The following is a 16,354-nucleotide window of genomic DNA, read 5'->3' as shown; positions in this document are numbered from 1 at the left end:
AGACAGCCATGGACCGAGACCAGCAAGGATATAGATCAGAATGGAGATGTTAGGCGCATTTGCCAGTTCGGAATGTTTCGCCGCCGCAAGGGACACCACCGCTGCCTTTATGGCGCTGGCCATTACGGCCCCAAGGTAGGTAATTAGCATTAGAGGAATCGGGTTTTGTTTTTTAAGCTGGGGAGGGGGGGCTAGTGTAAGGGGACCAGGGTAAGGGTTTTGTGCTGAGGGTTTTTTAGCGTAAGGGGACCAGGGTAAGTGTTTTGGGCTGAGGGTTTTAGGGGTAAGGGCTAAGGTTAGGGGGGTTTACCTTGCTCGCGGCGAAACGTTGGCAGTGCACTTGCATTGTAAAGCTCGGCATACAAGGATGTGTCATTGCAATGTATTACCAGTCCCTATCATCTCACACCGCGTCCCCTCCACGTGGGCGCCAGTCTCAGGGCCCGTGACACAGCACTCAGCGGTAAAAACTCAGACCGGAACACGCTTCCTTTCTTACCTTTGATTTTTAATGACTTTATTACACACGCCATGCGGTATCAGGACTACGTCAACAACAGACTTCACTGCCTTCGGATGAATACAAGTCAATAAACCGGGATAGTGCCGATCGGGACACTATCACTCACAAACTCCCATTAACTTCCGTTTCCCTGCGACAGAGACCTGATCGGCACTATCAAAGTTGAATGAATAACCATTTAACACGTGGCCTCTTTGCCAATTAAGTCTGTGCAGCTGGGGTTTGCACTCTCCCCCCCCCCCCCCTGTTAACTCCTCTGCTGCCAGTGTGCCAGAAACGCATTGGCACAGAACAGGTTAATGTAGCAGTCCACCCTGCTTTCTAGTTCTTGTATCAAGGCTTCCTTGCGCGCTTGCGAGTAATGGTCGGAGTGTGATAGTACGCGGGTGGCTATGGAGTACCGTTACTCTTGTATTTACAAACCAGGAGTATCATTTGGTTTGTAAATAGAAAAAGTAGTGGTATCCTTCCCCCCCCCCCCCCTCCCACTCCGTACTCTCCTCCCCAAGTATCCCACCACACAGGGTTAATAAAGAAAGGTTAAACAATAACAAAACATTTTTTTCCCCCTCGAGTATGTAACTAAATGCATCTACTAGCAACAGAACATTGAAATGGGATTGTTAGCCATTTTGTTCTAACCCTGTCGCTGGTAGCGAAGGGGTTGACATCATACAGGCACATGTTATCTGGGGAGAATAAGAGATCGCGAGCATATCCGACGCACACAGTCCCAGTTTGCTTCGTTTCATGAGTAGGCCACATGCTGGAAGAGTTCTCCTATTATTTATACCAGACTGGTCCTTCTCACCCTGTTGTGAGGCATCTGGATCGGTTTCCCCCGGCACTCACTCTTCTTGTCTCTGTCCGTATAGTCCCTTGGTCTTGTGTTCCGATTTGACTCTTCCCTGCTCTCACAAAACTGAAATGGAGGCAGCTAGGGATATTACAATAACTTGTTTGACATCCACCTGTTCCTCACCCTAAAGTGGAGTGGAAAGAAGACATTGAACATTTAGGGCCTCTCAAACAGTGACCTCCGTCTTGCTGTTGCCGGAGAAGTGGCGTTGGGGCGTGCCGACATAGTGACCCTTCTGGCTAAACAGTTCAGGAAGTTTCTCGATGCTGAACTGCCTTTTGTTGGCATAGACTTGTCTTCGAATGTCTTGGTGAGTTGGGTCCCATCCTTGGAATCCAGCCCCGGCTAGTGGGTGAGTGTGGGTCTTGGCCACTTTGGCCTTGGCAGTCGGCTTGGGGGGGGCGTGAGAGGAGCTATCAGGCAGGGGGGAGCTGTCTTGCGCATGCAACATCCCAGACTGGTAGCAAGAAGCTCCTCCAGTGATGTCGCCCATGGAGAATCTCTTGTAAAAGTCCTCATTTGTGGTTTCTACAAAGAAAATAGAGATATGTTAACCCTAAAAGACCGCATCAAGTTTGAGGTCCAAACTGAATGAGGTCTGAGCTCCAAACCTTCTGTATGTAGTACTAGAAAAACAGATCGCCCTTCTCAGATCAAAGTGAAACTATAATGAAAAGAGGGAGGGGTGCAGAAAAGGGGAAAAAACACAGAAAACCCTTATAATATATACTCAAAGAGAACCTCACTTAGATATATAAAATGCCACCTTTATTTAAATATATTTAAAATGTTTAAGAGAACAAAGAATTGAGAATGGGAAGGATGTTGATCCAGGGAGTAATCTGATTCTTGGAGTCAGGAAGGAATTTATTTTCCCCTTATGAGATATCATTGGATGATATGACACTGGGGTTTTTTGTTTGCCTTCCTCTGGATCAATAAGTAAGTATAGATATAGGATAATGTATCTGTCGTCTAAATTTAGCATAGGTTGAACTTGATGGACATGTGTCTTTTTTCAACCTCATCTAATATGTACCTATGTAACTATGTAGCTATGTAACTATGTAAGAACCCCTAATTAAAAGTAAATGTGTGATAATATTGTGGTCCATATAAAAATGTCATCAAATCCTATACCATACACAAGAAAACTGTGCAAAAAGAAGACATGTGTCGATATACGGTGCTTGAAATCACTACAATGGTGTACAGAAAAAGACCTACTAAAGCTCGGTCCTATAGAAAACGCCCCTCCCTCCCAAACTCCCCACCCCCCAATAGATATATAATAAATAAAATCTCATTTAAAATGAGTATGTGTCCCGACTATTATATAATAAAGTGAATTACCATAAACCATGAAAGAAAACGACAGTCCACACATACAGCCTGTGCTCAGGATAAATAATATCTAATCTGATGCCTGTCTCTAATCAAAATATTTAGCCCTCACTGGAAAGTGGATATCATATCATTGATAATTAAAGGGGAACAAATTCCCATGAATCCTAATCCCCAAAGAAGCTCCGATTGGAGTGAAACGTGCGTCGGGTCCATGTGACACCGCGAGTGCAGCGCTCAGCAGCGAGGTGAGGGCCTATCACTACAGTTCCTCACTGCAAGTATATCCGCTTATCTGTGTGCATTTAACACGACCCTTACACATGATAGTCCCTTTTCAGTGAGGGCTAGATATCTCGATTAGGGACAGATTGATATTAGATATGATGTATTCTGCACATATGCTGTATATGTGGATTGCTAGTTTCTTTCATAGATTAGGGTGATTCACTTTATTATGCAATAGTGGGAGCACAAGCTGAATCTATATTAATGCTCTATTCTATTCATTATATTTATTTTCTTTGGTGGGGGGTGTTTTCTTTATGACTGAACATTATATATATACATATATACTAGCTAATATACCCGGCGTTGCCCGTGATGTAATGTTCTGGCTCCCCCATCCTCCCTCTCAACTCCCTTCCCTCCCTCTTCACAGCTGTTCAGAGCTGCGCCCCCCTCTCCCCACTGAATGCTTTGTTTCCCCCCCTGTTCACAGCTCCGTCTCCCCCCCCCCTGTTCACAGCTCCGTGCCCCCCGTGTGTTTGGCAGCTGAGCTGACTGAGGGGGGGAAGTGTGTGTCAGTCAGTCAGTGAGTGTGTGTCAGTCAGTCAGTCAGTCAGTCAGTCAGTGTGTGTCAGTTAGTGAGTGTGTGTCAGTCAGTGTGTGTCAGTCAGTGTGTGTCAGTCAGTCAGTCAGTGAGTATGTGTGTCAGTCAGTCAGTGTGTGTCAGTCAGTGTGTGTCAGTCAGTCAGTCAGTGTGTGTCAGTCAGTTAGTCAGTGTGTGTCAGTCAGTCAATCAGTGTGTGTCAGTCAGTATGTATTTATGTGTGGGCTTCCCCCCCTTCTCTCCTGACTCCCTCCCCACCCCCCTTTTCCTGACTCCCTCCTCACCCCCCTTTTCCTGACTCCCCCTCCCCCCTCTCTCCTGACACCCTCTCCCCCCCCCCTCTGACAGGCGGTGGCGCGCTAGTGTCGGCGGCAAATGGACAGGTGAGGCGCTGCTGAGAGGAGAGGGGGGGGTGGTGGGCTCAGAGGCGGCTGCAGTGGTGTTGTCCTTCCCCCTCCCCGCGTGCATCTGGGTCGGCAGCAGGTGGGGAGGAGGTGAGGCGCTGCTGAGAGAGGGTGGTGGGTGGTGGGTGGTGGGGCAGAGGCGGGTATCATCGTCGGCGGTGGTTCCCCCTCCCCCGCGCGGAGCTGTGTCGGCGGCGGGTGGGAAGGTGAGGCGCTGCTGAGAAATGGTGTGGTGAGGGAGAGATGGCTGGAGGCGGCGGCGGTCCCCCCCCCCCCCCCCCCGCGCGCGGAGCTGTGTCGGCGGTGACACTACCCGCATCCTGCTACTGGTCGGGGCTCGGGTGAGTCTGGTGGATTCCCTAGGGGGAGGTGAGCTGGGGGTGTGATGGGTAGCCAGCGGGGAGGTGAGCTGGGTGAAGAGTGTGTGTGTGTGTCAGTTGGGTGAGGCCGAGGGGGAAGGTGAGCTGCGGGTGAGGAGAAGAAGAGAGTGGCAGTTGGGTGACGTCATAGAGCCACCAATCTGATTGGCCAGAGGCTGAGGACCAATCAGATTCACCACATCTAGCACCAACCTCACAAAATTCAATTTTATATATATAGATAGATTTATTATAAATTATTTTTCCTGGTAATGTACAGGTTATTAAGAATCTATTTTAGTGTTAGGACCCTTGAGACGTGGTCTGCCTTGAAGGGGCTCAAGGGCTTACAACACTTTGGCCAACGAGTTAAACTAAAAGACCATTTTATTCAAAAGATATCTATATATATATATTTAGGCACTGTACCGTGTATTAGTGTCTTTGGATGTGCACTGAGCTCTGTCTGTGTTTCATGTTCTGTCTCTGGTTTTAAATATATATTGCCATGCTCAGTAGCACTCCTCTTTGACACTTATTCGCATATATATATGTTGTGGTTCGTTGGGGGTTCAATATGAGCTTATAGGGGTCATATATATATATTTATTGTGCCCTTCCTTTCCTGAGTGTTTTCCTCCACGGGTTCTCCGAATTATGTTGAGCACCGGTGGCTCAGTCATAATGACCAAGCCACTGATTGAGCCACTTGTGCTGAAGCAGGGATATCCTGAGAACCTAAACTGTTGGTGGCCCTTGAGGACTGGAGTTGGTTGTCCCTGATCGAGTTTAAAGAACTCTTGTTGACAATTGAAAGGTATTATCTGCCGTAACGCTCCTCCTCACCGGAACTGCCATAGCTATTATACCTTCGCACTACTTTTGTGAGAACGTAAGAGGATAAGAAGTCACTCTGCTTGTAAGACATGGTGAAGGTTAAAAGGTAGGACATGGCTAGGTGTTGGCCTTGTCTAATTGGGGCTTACCTTGGCGTGGTAGGCATTTTTTTTAAGTGCTACTAACAACTCCTTTTATGATGCACTCCAACTTACCAGCTTTTTGGGTGGCGTACTTGGAGAAGTCCTGGCCTTGCAGGGGGGTCCCAGGAACCTGCTGTGATCGGTTGTTGTGAGCGAGTGAAAGACCAATCGGAGGAACTAGAGGGGAGGTCAGTCCCATGTTATTGAAGTTTGCGTGATCTGTTGGGAAGGAAGATATGGGCAAGTTTAGCATTTACACCGATCAGTAAACTGGCAAAAGGGGCAGTCCCAGCCAAAAGATAATTAAGGAATGCCATTGTCACGTACGACACCCTGCTAGCACGTGACCTGCATACAGGACAAAGGTTAATACTGACGCTCGCAAGTGCTCCCACTTTTCACCTCTGCAAAGGTCCGTCAAATGGACAGTATCTCCTCTACAGGGTCAAGGATCAATACACAACCTGCAAGCTGCCCCACTCTTCACCTCCACAAAGGTCCCTCAAATGAGTTATATCTCTCCTCAAGCCGTCCCAATATACCACTGCCACGAACAGCACACAAGAGAGCACGTGACTTATATATATGCAACCACGGTTAATACACACGGCTACTCTAGCCACCACACCTTTCTCCTCCGCAAGGAACCAATGAGTTAATATTAGCCCCTACTCAAGAGCAAATCATAACTATCCACTGCCACCACCTGGGGTAAGCAAATAAGAGGTCAAAGTAATATTTGCCAGGGCCACCGGTCCTTGTTTATTATAGAATAAACTATGCACTTTAACACACCAAAATCAGTTGTAGCGAAATGTGCCCGAATCGTAATTACTCTCTCCGGAGCGTGCAATCCGTTCATTCAAAGCCCAAAGCATTACTTCTTAAATGTTTTAATATATATAAAAATACAGTGTTTATGTTACAGAAAAGGTATTACAAAATAAACATAGTTACAATAAAAGGCAGAACAGCTTCTTAAAATAAAAGGGTAAAACAGAAAATCCTATACTTTACCAAATGCTATTGATTTTCCCCTGAGAGGTCACTGGCTCAGAACAGGAGGTCTCACTTGCTTTGTTCCATGCATGCCTCTGGTGAGATCTGATTTTCAAAATCTTTGCCCAGTCTTAAATACATTCTTTCCTCATGGCACCTGCATAAGCCCACCCCTTCTGGAGGATGCTTTGAAACTCCTCTCCCCAGACCATGTCTATAGAACTTGATTAAGATAGTTGACACCTTGAGTGGGCTATCCAGGATGGACCCCCGCCTCAAGTAAGTCCCCTTGAAGTTCAGAGTAGACCAAAGAAACAGCCCTGACCTGTTTCAAGCCCGGCATTTTGTATTTTGCTCAAACAAGTGTAGCTCATTAACCCCTCAAGCACCAAATGGCTTACCTACATAATATCTCATGATATTATCATGACAGCCATCAAGTAGTAAAATGCAACTACTGTCATTTGGAAGGGCCCAGGTAATTAATAATGTTATGAGCAAAGTAATTAGGAAATAACAAGCTTTGAATAACTCCTAAACAATGGTTTAAAATCTGCTCTAAAGACTTCAAATAAAGACAGAATGGTGTTTGTGTCTCTAACTTTTCCACCCCAATCTGGCAGTCTATATAAGGTCCATATCAGCCCTGGTTCTCGCTCTTCTGATCTACATCTTCTGCGTGAAGCCTTTTTCCATCTGTGTTTGAAACCTGAAAGCCTAAACAAAGCACTAGAATAGAACAGTATGACTGTCATTTTCAGTTGCAAAACACAACCTTTATTTTGGCATGGTGTATAGATAACTGTGGTTAACAAATATCAGCCGAGTGTCAAAACTCTTACTCCAGTCATGCAGACGTTTTGGTTCACACTTTTTTTTTTTTAAACCCCATAGCATTCTGGGATTTGTAGTTCTGTTTCTTTATTTCTCCGAAAAACTGGACTACAAATCCCAGAACTCTTAGGGGTAGGATTTAAGAAACAGATTTCGGGCTCTATTTACTGTAGTGCCGACGAGTATTCTAAAACAAATCTTGGGCAATCGCCAACAAGACCTGGGTACATGCTGGGCACATGCTGGGTACATGCTGGGTACATGCTGGGCACATGCTGGGTACATGCTGGGTACATGCTGGGTACATGCTGGGCACATGCTGGGTACATGCTGGGTACATGCTGGGTACATGCTGGGTACATGCTGGGTACATGCTGGGTACATGCTGCAACATTTCAGTGACATTTCTGCAGACAGACTAATGGCCCATCGGATTAACAGCGGGGGTCCCTGGCAGTCCCATTCAAACTGAATGGGACTGCCAGGGACCCCTGCTGTGTTAATCCTATGGGCCATTAGTCTCCTGCAGAAATGTCACTGAAATGGTGCAGCATGTACCCAGCATGTACCCAGCATGTACCCAGCATGTGCCCAGCATGTGCCCAGCATGTACCCGGGTCTTGTTGGTGATAGCCCAAGATTTTCCAAGGCAAGTTTAAGGCAAGTTTTTGAATACCCGTCGGCGCACCTGTATCAAGAAAAAACTTTGCACCACAAAAAAAATTGTTATTTTTGTTTTTTTTATTTTTATTCTATGTGGAATGTATAAACTATTTGTACTGTTTTAGCGTTTGCCGCATACTGCACTAGTATTTTGCACTGACAAAAAAAAAGACTCCCCTTTGCTACAGAATTTGCTCTTTGATACATATGTATCAACACAAAAGTGGAGCTATACTTGGGCAAAAGTGCTTGTCAAGGTTTATCAAACCAAAAGATCCTATTAGTTTCAACGAGATGTTTGTCTTTGATACATACGGTGCCATTTTTATTGGCCCCAGAATGGCTCCACTTCTGCCTTGATACATTTACCCCATAGAGCCAATCGTGTTAGTCTGGAAGGAACCGGAGCTAGAAATGAATTTGAATGTAGTCCCACCCCCTCTATTGTAAATACACGGTAATTCCAAGGTGGCTGCATGTGACCGCTGATAAGATATAACTAATACCCCAATATTGTAGTTATTGTTGTGTATACATTGTTTTTTACATTCGAGCAGCTGTTAAAGCGTGACGATTTATTTTAGAAAACTCCCCCATACTATTTTTTGAGCATAAATGTTGCTTATATCTCAATCCAATCCCAAAAGCATTGTCCCAATGTTTAATACATGTAAACCTTTTTTATAATCTGGTACAGTACCACTGCTTTTTAAGCCACTTTTACCACTGCATTGGGGCTACATTTTTGAAGACATAGCCTCCATGTGTGCAGACGACACAAAAAATGTGTAAAGTTATCAAATATATGGGCGATTGATGCATTTTATTTTTTTTACCCAATTCTAAAAGCAGACAAATATTTATTATTAGCCTGGTTAGAATTGTTTTGGGAAGCCATTAACACTGTTAAATTGTTGTTTTTTGGTTGGCTAACTTCCAATGTCAAAAAATTACTTCACATACGCCATCAAAGATGGCAGCCTCCTGGCTTCTGTCAAGGGTTTAGCCTCCATTTACAGAGGATTTTAGCACCGTCTTCATGTCAATGAGAGAGAATTGGCCCAGAACTCCCTTTCATTGACATCCACACTGTGCTCAAACATCAGGGGGGGGGGGGGGGGAGATGGTTGAGAGCCAGGCAGACATTGGTTGGATGCAGTGTCTCACCGATGCTGTTCCGTGGAGATATTCTTGGTATAACCTCTGTGATCTGCACCTGGACACTGCCCCTGTGTCCATCACGTAGGAGGTCCACATGGGCTGGCTGCTTCAGGAGGTCTGTCAGGGTCCTGAAAACAACATAACAAAGGGTGAGATCCTATAAACGTATAAAACTGGAACATGTGCTGAAAAGAGCAACCAAATGAAGAAAGGACTTCTGAGGAAAGACTGTCCCAATTAGGATTGTTTACATGAAGAGGCGTCTAAGAGGGGATACCAATACTATTTACAGATCTACCCAAGGTCAATACGAGACACTATCAAGGGAACGTTTCAAGGATGGTACAATTGACACAGGGTCATCCTTTGAGATTAGGAGAAAGGAGATTTCACCAGCAGCAAAGTAATAAGGGTTTTGCAGTAAGGGCGGTGACAACGTGGAACTTACTACCCACGGGACGATAGAGACAGTAGAAGTCCTTTAAATAAAGGTTAGAAATATTTTTAGAAATGAAAGGTAGAAATGTGATAAATAATTTGTAGATGGCCCCTTAACAATGTTATGTAGTTAATTTAGGGAGGATCTCTGGCAGGGAGAGTTGACATGTGATACCACCACGGAGAAGCTGTACTCCACAAGATGGCGGCTGTTTGTTTTGGAACATTTGTCTGGGTTTATAAAGCTTTACTGCTTTATAAACCCACAAAGATCAGTGGATCAGTGATGTATTGGCCACAAATGAATCAAGACCGTGCTAATGAAAAACAACAGGAGATACAGGCTGTGCCAACAGGCAGACACTGAAGCCTCACCCTGTTACACATAGTATAGGGGCTCCAATCTTCCAGAACCCCCAAACAAGCCAGGTTTTCAGAATATCCCTGCTTCAGTCATTATGACTGTCAATGTTCCAAATTGACAAACGGGATTCAGTTGATAATAAGTAGTTTATTGTACAGTATCATCATGCTCATTCAAAAGTCTACAAGACTCTCTCTGCCAGGGAGTGTCCAAGCAGCAACCTTTATACATATTTGGTTCCTTTGTCTAAACTGTTACCAGGCTGATTACACTAACCTCTCCTTAATTCTTAAACCAATCATCTTACATCTTATTAAACATGGTTAGAACTCGCCTCAAACAGCTATGAATAGGTACCTGGTACTCACTATCACAAGAATGTGGGTGTTACTTTAGGCACAGTCGTAAATCTACTTAAAAGCAAAATCCTCCCATTCACACCAAACACACATTCTTTCACACAAAATGGAAATGGAAGACAATTAGATTTCACAAAATGGAAACTGAACATCACTTTCAATCCTTCTCCAGAGACCCCCCCCAGTCCATTTGAGTAATATATCAACAGTATCTTCATTTCAGCAATATTATTTCGTCATGACTGAGCTACCTGTGCTGAAGCAGGGATATCCTCACAACCTAACTGCGACAGAGTGAATGAACGTCACCAGCAGCCGTGACGAGGTTAACTTTCAGCTGGGAGGTCTGGTTAATTAGTCAGATCCCAGCTGCCTCATTAGGAAGCTTTAAAAACCACAGGCTGCACACACATGCAGTCTGTCTGATCAAGGTCTGATCAAGAGGGAGTACTGAAATGCTGAAGGAAGATTACTGCTCAAAGGTCTGTCTTCTAAGTACATGTTTGATGAACTGTCTGTTTTCCTGCATGCTGAAAATAAGCTGTTTTGTTTTTGTATGCTGAAGAGAAGCTGTTTTGTTTTTGTGTGCTGTATTTTAAAGGCTCAATAAATAAGCCTTATCAAGAGAACCCGCGTGTGGTTGCATGTACCCTGCAACATATTGTGTCAGAAGTGCCGGGATTTTGAGAGGCCCCTGCAGTTGAAGGGCCACACACACAAAAAAAAATGGAAGAACTTTTAAAAGCGTTTCTGTAGGAGCAGGCCCGACTACAGGCAGAGAGAGATGAAAGACTATTGCAGCAGCAAACCCAGCTCCTAATCCAGCAGCAGGAAGCACAGGATGAGCGGATGGCCAGGTTGCTGACTCAATCCCAGGGGTCTGCCAGTCCAGAACTTGCGAACAAACCCCCGGTCCTGGTGAGGAAAATGGCTCCGAACGATGATCCAGAGGCTTTTCTACTGACGTTTGAAAGAGTTGCCGAAGCCCAGGGCTGGTCTGCAGATCGCTGGGCAACCGCTTTGGCCCCGCTCCTCATAGGAGAAGCCCAGGCCTCATATCAGGGCCTCCCAGCGGACCAGGCAATGGATTACAAACAAGTAAAAGCCGCCATACTGGATCACTTAGGTCTGACCCCAGAGACCTACCGGCAGCAGTTCCGCAGCCTGAAGTACACCGCTAAGATGAGACCCCGGGTTCTCGCTCAGCGGTTATTGGACTTGTGTACTCGCTGGATACAACTCGCAAAGCGCACTAAGGAAGCAATTCTTGAGCAAGATGTTTTGGAACAATTCCTACAGGTAATACCCCCTTCCGCACGCTCTTGGGTAAAACACCATGCTGCTGAAACCCTAGCTTTGGCGGTCCGACTCGTTGAGAACTTCCTTGGGGCTGAGGAGCAGGCGAGTGTACTGACCCGACGGATCAGACTCCACCGGCACTTGCGGACACCCAAAGAGGGAGGTCGTACCAACGGGGAACCTACGGCCCATCCATACGCAACCGTCAAGTCCCACGGAAGGAGCAGTCGTTTCAGAAAGGGAGGAGTTCAAATACTGGTCCCCACCGAGACCCTCATCTACTTCCTGATGTAGGCTCGTCGCCAAATGAGAGGAACTTCAGAGGACGTCGCACACAGGACCCATCGGAGGCCTGGTCTCCAGTATCCGGTCCCGCTGAGCGGTATCCACGGCACCCTCCGGCAAGGGAAGCCTCTCCATGTTCGGCCTGCAGAGAACAAGGCCACCGTCATGTGGACTGTCCACAGATGGAATGCTCCTTCAGCAGGACAGTAGCCTCGGCCTTCCCCAGAGAAAGTGGCAAGCCCTGGCTACTTCCAGTCCAGATTGGTGCTAAAACCATCTAGGCCCTTATAGATTCAGGCTCTGGAAAAACGCTGGTCTTCCGGGAACTGTTACTGCCTGACATGCTTTCCTTTGACTCCCCATGGAGTATAGAGTGTATACACGGCGATGTAAAATGGTATCCGATGGCCAAAATCCTGCTACAGGTGAAAGGTCAGGAGGCCAGGATCGAAGTAGGAGTCGCTCCTTGGCTCCCTGCCCCCGTTTTGCTCGGCCGTGACTGGCCTTTCTTTTCAAACCTAATGGCCACAGTCTCTCAGGAGGAGCCTCATTCTCTGACTCAGGAGAAACCTGGTAAACTGTTCCCCTTTTCAGCAGACCTGTTCCCCAGTAGACACCGGGTTCCAAAGACTCGGAGGCAAAGACGCTGTGACAAACAGGATTGGTTGCAGAAATATGGGACTCAAGGTGGCCATACTAATAGGCATAAGTCACAAGTCATGACTGGGGATGGCCAGAAGGAGGGAGAGATAGGCCCTGGGGATTTACCAGAGCTATGTCTCCCTGATTTTCACCAGAGGCAGAGGGAAGACCCAGTCCTGGCCAAACAATATGATAAAGTGGTAAAGATTGACGACCAGATATTAAATGCACAAGAGGTAATGGTGTTCCCTCATTTTGAATTGTCGAATGATATCCTATATAGGTTGAACAAGCAGACACAAACAGGGGAGGTCACCAGACAAATATTGGTTCCCAAGGCGTTTGTTAAAACTGTCTTCACCTTAGCCCATACTGTCCCTTGGGGTGGTCACCTGGGTAGAGATAAAACCTTGGACTGTATTTTGTTCCGCATCTATATGCCAGTGACATTGCTAAGTTATGTGCGGCATGTCCTGAGTGCCAGCTAACTAGTCCGAAGGGACAAAAACCAGCCCCCTTAGTTCCTCTACCCTTGGTGTCTGTTCCCTTTGAGAGGATTGGTGTAGACTTGGTAGGACCGCTGGAGCCTTCTGCGAAAGGACACAGGTTTATTCTCGTAATAGTCAACTATGCAACAAGATATCCTGAGGCGTTCCCCCTGAGGACAGCAACTGCGAAGCAAGTAGCCAACAAGTTGTTGGAGCTGTTCTAACAGGTTGGACTTCCCCAGGTTATGTTGACAGACCAAGGTACAAATTTTATGGCTAAACTGATGCAGGGTGTCTTAAAATTACTAGAGGTCAAGTCTGTTCGGACATCGGTCTACCATCCACAGACTGACGGATTGGTGGAAAGATTTAACCGAACTCTAAAAGGGATGCTGAGAAAATTTGTAGATTCAGAGAAGAGAGCCTGGGATGAACTTCTCCCTTTTCTGCTGTTTGCAGTGCGGGAAGTTCCCCAGGCCTCCACAGGATTTTCTCCATTTGAACTGCTGTATGGCCGCCAAGCCCGGGGTATCCTAGACCTCCTAAAGGAGTCCTGGGAGGAACAGCGGTCCCCTTCTGAGAATACCCTGCAATATGTATTGGGCCTTAGGAAGCGCCTAGATGTGGTCGGCCATTTTGCTAGGGAGAATCTTAGATCAGCCCAGGACAATCAGAAGAGACATTACAATCAAAATGCTCGTATGAGAGTGTTTCACCCAGGAGATCAGGTGATGTTATTGTTACCCAGTTGTGAGAGCAAACTCCTAGCCAAATGGCAGGGCCCATTCGAAGTACTCTGCCGTACGGGTGATGTGGATTACGAGATCACTCAACCAGGGTCCAGGAAGGGTAAACAAATTTACCATGTGAACTTGCTGAAACCCTGGAAGGTGCAGCAGTCTCTATTCATTCACTCGATGGAGGAGGAAACGGACCTGGGTCCTCAGCCCCCACGGGGGAACATCTGTGGTGACGAGAAAATCCCAATGGGTAGACAATTATCCTCTGAACAAAAAGGGGACTTGTTAGAAATAATTACACAATTCAATTATGTTTTTTCTGATTTGCCAGGGCAAACTAATTTAGTTTCCCATGTGATAGAGACAGCACCTGGGGTAAAAGTACGTTCCCATCCTTATAGGTTGCCTGAAAGCCGTAAGGCCCTAGTAGAGAAGGAGGTACAAGAAATGTTACACTTAGGAGTGATTGAGGAATCATGCAGTGAGTGGTGTAGTCCACTAGTTATGGTCCCTAAACCCGATGGGAAGGTAAGATTTTGTGTAGACCTCCGAAAGGTCAATGCGGTATCCAAGTTTGACGCATATCCGATGCCAAGGGTGGACGAGTTAATTGACGCCCTTGGTAACGTGGAATATATATCCACGCTGGACTTAACAAAAGGATACTGGCATATACCTTTAGAGGAAAAGTCCAAGTGCAAAACAGCCTTTGCCACTCCCATGGGTTTATACCAGTTTGTGACAATGCCATTTGGACTGCATGGAGCCCCAGCCACATTTCAGAGACTCATGGATAAAGTGCTGAGACCTCATAGGGCTTATGCCACAGCCTACCTAGATGACATTGTCATTTATAGTAAACACTGGCGGGCCCATCTAAATAGGCTGAAAGCGGTCCTCAAATCTCTGAGAGGCAGGGCTCACAGCCAACCCTAAGAAATGTGCCTTAGGTAAGGCAGAAACCAAGTACTTAGGGTATGCAGTGGGAGGTGGAAAGGTAAGGCCACTAGCCGATAAGGTAGTTGCCCTGAAAGAAGTTACGACCCCCAAACAAAAACGCATGTACGCTCTTTGCTGGGTTTAGCAGGGTACTATCGACGGTTCATTCCCAACTACTCAGAAGTTGCAGCACCATTAACCAACCTCACCAAAAAGTGTGCCCCTACACAAGTAGTATGGTCAAGGGAGTGCCAGAGAGCCTTTGAGGACGTAAAAAGGTGTCTATCAGAGGGTCCCGTCCTTAGAAGCCCAGACTTTGATAAGCCTTTTATCGTGCAAACCGATGCCTCAGAGATAGGGCTAGGGGCAGTGCTCTCGCAACAGTGTGAGGGAGTGGAACATCCTATCCTTTTTCTGAGTAGGAAATTGTTCCCAAGGAAAAAAAAACTACTCAGTGATTGAGAAGGAGTGCCTCGCAGTAAAGTGGGGAATCGAGGCCTTGAGGCATTACCTGGCGGGAGTCCATTTTACATTGGTAACAGACCATGCTCCATTAAAGTGGTTAAATACTATGAAGGACTCCAATGCTAGATTGACAAGGTGGTATATGGCCCTCCAACCCTTCTCTTTTGAGATTCAGCACAGGCCTGGAAAAGAAAATGCAAATGCTGATTTCTTTTCTAGAGAAGGGGTGGATTGTCGGGCTTCAGCCATGCGTGGCCCCAGCCACACACTAACAGGGGAGGAATGTGACAGGGTGAATGAACGTCACCAGCAGCAGTGACGAGGTTAACTTTCAGCTGGGAGTTCTGGTTAAATAGTCAGATCCCAGCTGCCTCATTAGGAAGCTTTAAAAACCACAGGCTGCACACACATGCAGTCTGTCTGATCAAGAGGGAGTACTGAAATGCTGAAGGAAGATTACTGCTCAAAGGTCTCTCTTCTAAGTACATGTTTGATGAACTGTCTGTTTTCCTGCATGCTGAAAAGAAGCTGTTTTGTTTTTGTATGCTGAAGAGAAGCTGTTTTGTTTTTGTGTGCTGTATTTTAAAGGCTCAATAAATAAGCCTTATCAAGAGAACCCGCGTGTGGTTGCATGTACCCTGCAACACTAACCCTTTGGGGTTTCTTGAGGACTGGAGTTTGGAGTCAGGGACATGACAGTTTATGATATTAATATTCTTAATATTCACTGATTAGTGTTCTCTGCATCCATACTGTACATTTGCACACTAGGCCATACTGTACCTGCAGCAGATGTGACAGGAAGTAGGAAGGCATAGTTACCAGGCATGGTATTCCAGAGGAAGTCTGCAGTGATATCAAATCTGTCAAGGATTGGACTTCGGCTGAAGTGGATCCCAGTGGCAGGAATAGCAGGGTCGAAGTAGGGGTCACAAGCAGAGGTCAGAGGCAGGCGGCAGATAGCGAAGTCAGGTAACAAGAAGGGGTCCGAGGCAGGCGGCAGGTAGCGAAGTCAGGGTACAAGCAGAGGTCGGCAACGAGGAGACTAGAACAGGATGATAGCAATAGCTAGCACAGCAGTAAACACAGGAACCTTGCAAGAGCTAGGAACCAGTATAAACAGGCAAGGGAGGAACAGGAAAGGGAGGTTTATATAGGCAGGCTGAGAGGTAGAGCACAGGTGCAGAGGTGTCAGGTATCAGAGTCTGGAATGTTCCTTAGTTTAGCAGCAGCAATCCTGGTGGACAAGTATAGGTACTGCAGGCTAGAACAAGACATTGAAAGTGGCAGCAGTCCCGGTGGCCAGGCATGGGTACAGCAGGCTAGAGAATATGACATTACTCCCCCCTCCCAAGAGCATTCTCTGGACGATCCCTG

At 46.4% G+C, this 16,354-nt stretch overlaps 1 protein-coding gene across 1 annotated transcript in view; it reads right to left on the bottom strand.

Moving 5' to 3' along the window:
- Window positions 1–487: 487 nt before the first annotated feature.
- The window catches only part of SHISA8 (shisa family member 8), a 68,103-nt gene continuing 52,236 nt past the window's right edge, over window positions 488–16,354 (bottom strand). The window contains exons 2-4 of the mRNA XM_075573887.1: window positions 8,965–9,086; window positions 5,374–5,520; window positions 488–1,910 (exon numbers count right to left, since the gene is read on the bottom strand). Of these exons, the coding sequence (XP_075430002.1) occupies window positions 1,549–1,910; window positions 5,374–5,520; window positions 8,965–9,086 (631 nt within the window). The 3' untranslated portion in view covers window positions 488–1,548. The remainder of the gene's footprint in view (window positions 1,911–5,373; window positions 5,521–8,964; window positions 9,087–16,354) is intronic.

The sequence above is a fragment of the Ascaphus truei genome, chromosome 17 (genome assembly GCF_040206685.1).
Source record: "Ascaphus truei isolate aAscTru1 chromosome 17, aAscTru1.hap1, whole genome shotgun sequence".
NCBI classification, from domain to species: Eukaryota; Metazoa; Chordata; class Amphibia; order Anura; family Ascaphidae; genus Ascaphus; species Ascaphus truei.
The sequence above is the reverse complement of the archived record's forward strand: the minus strand, read 5'-3'. Positions and strand labels throughout refer to the sequence as shown.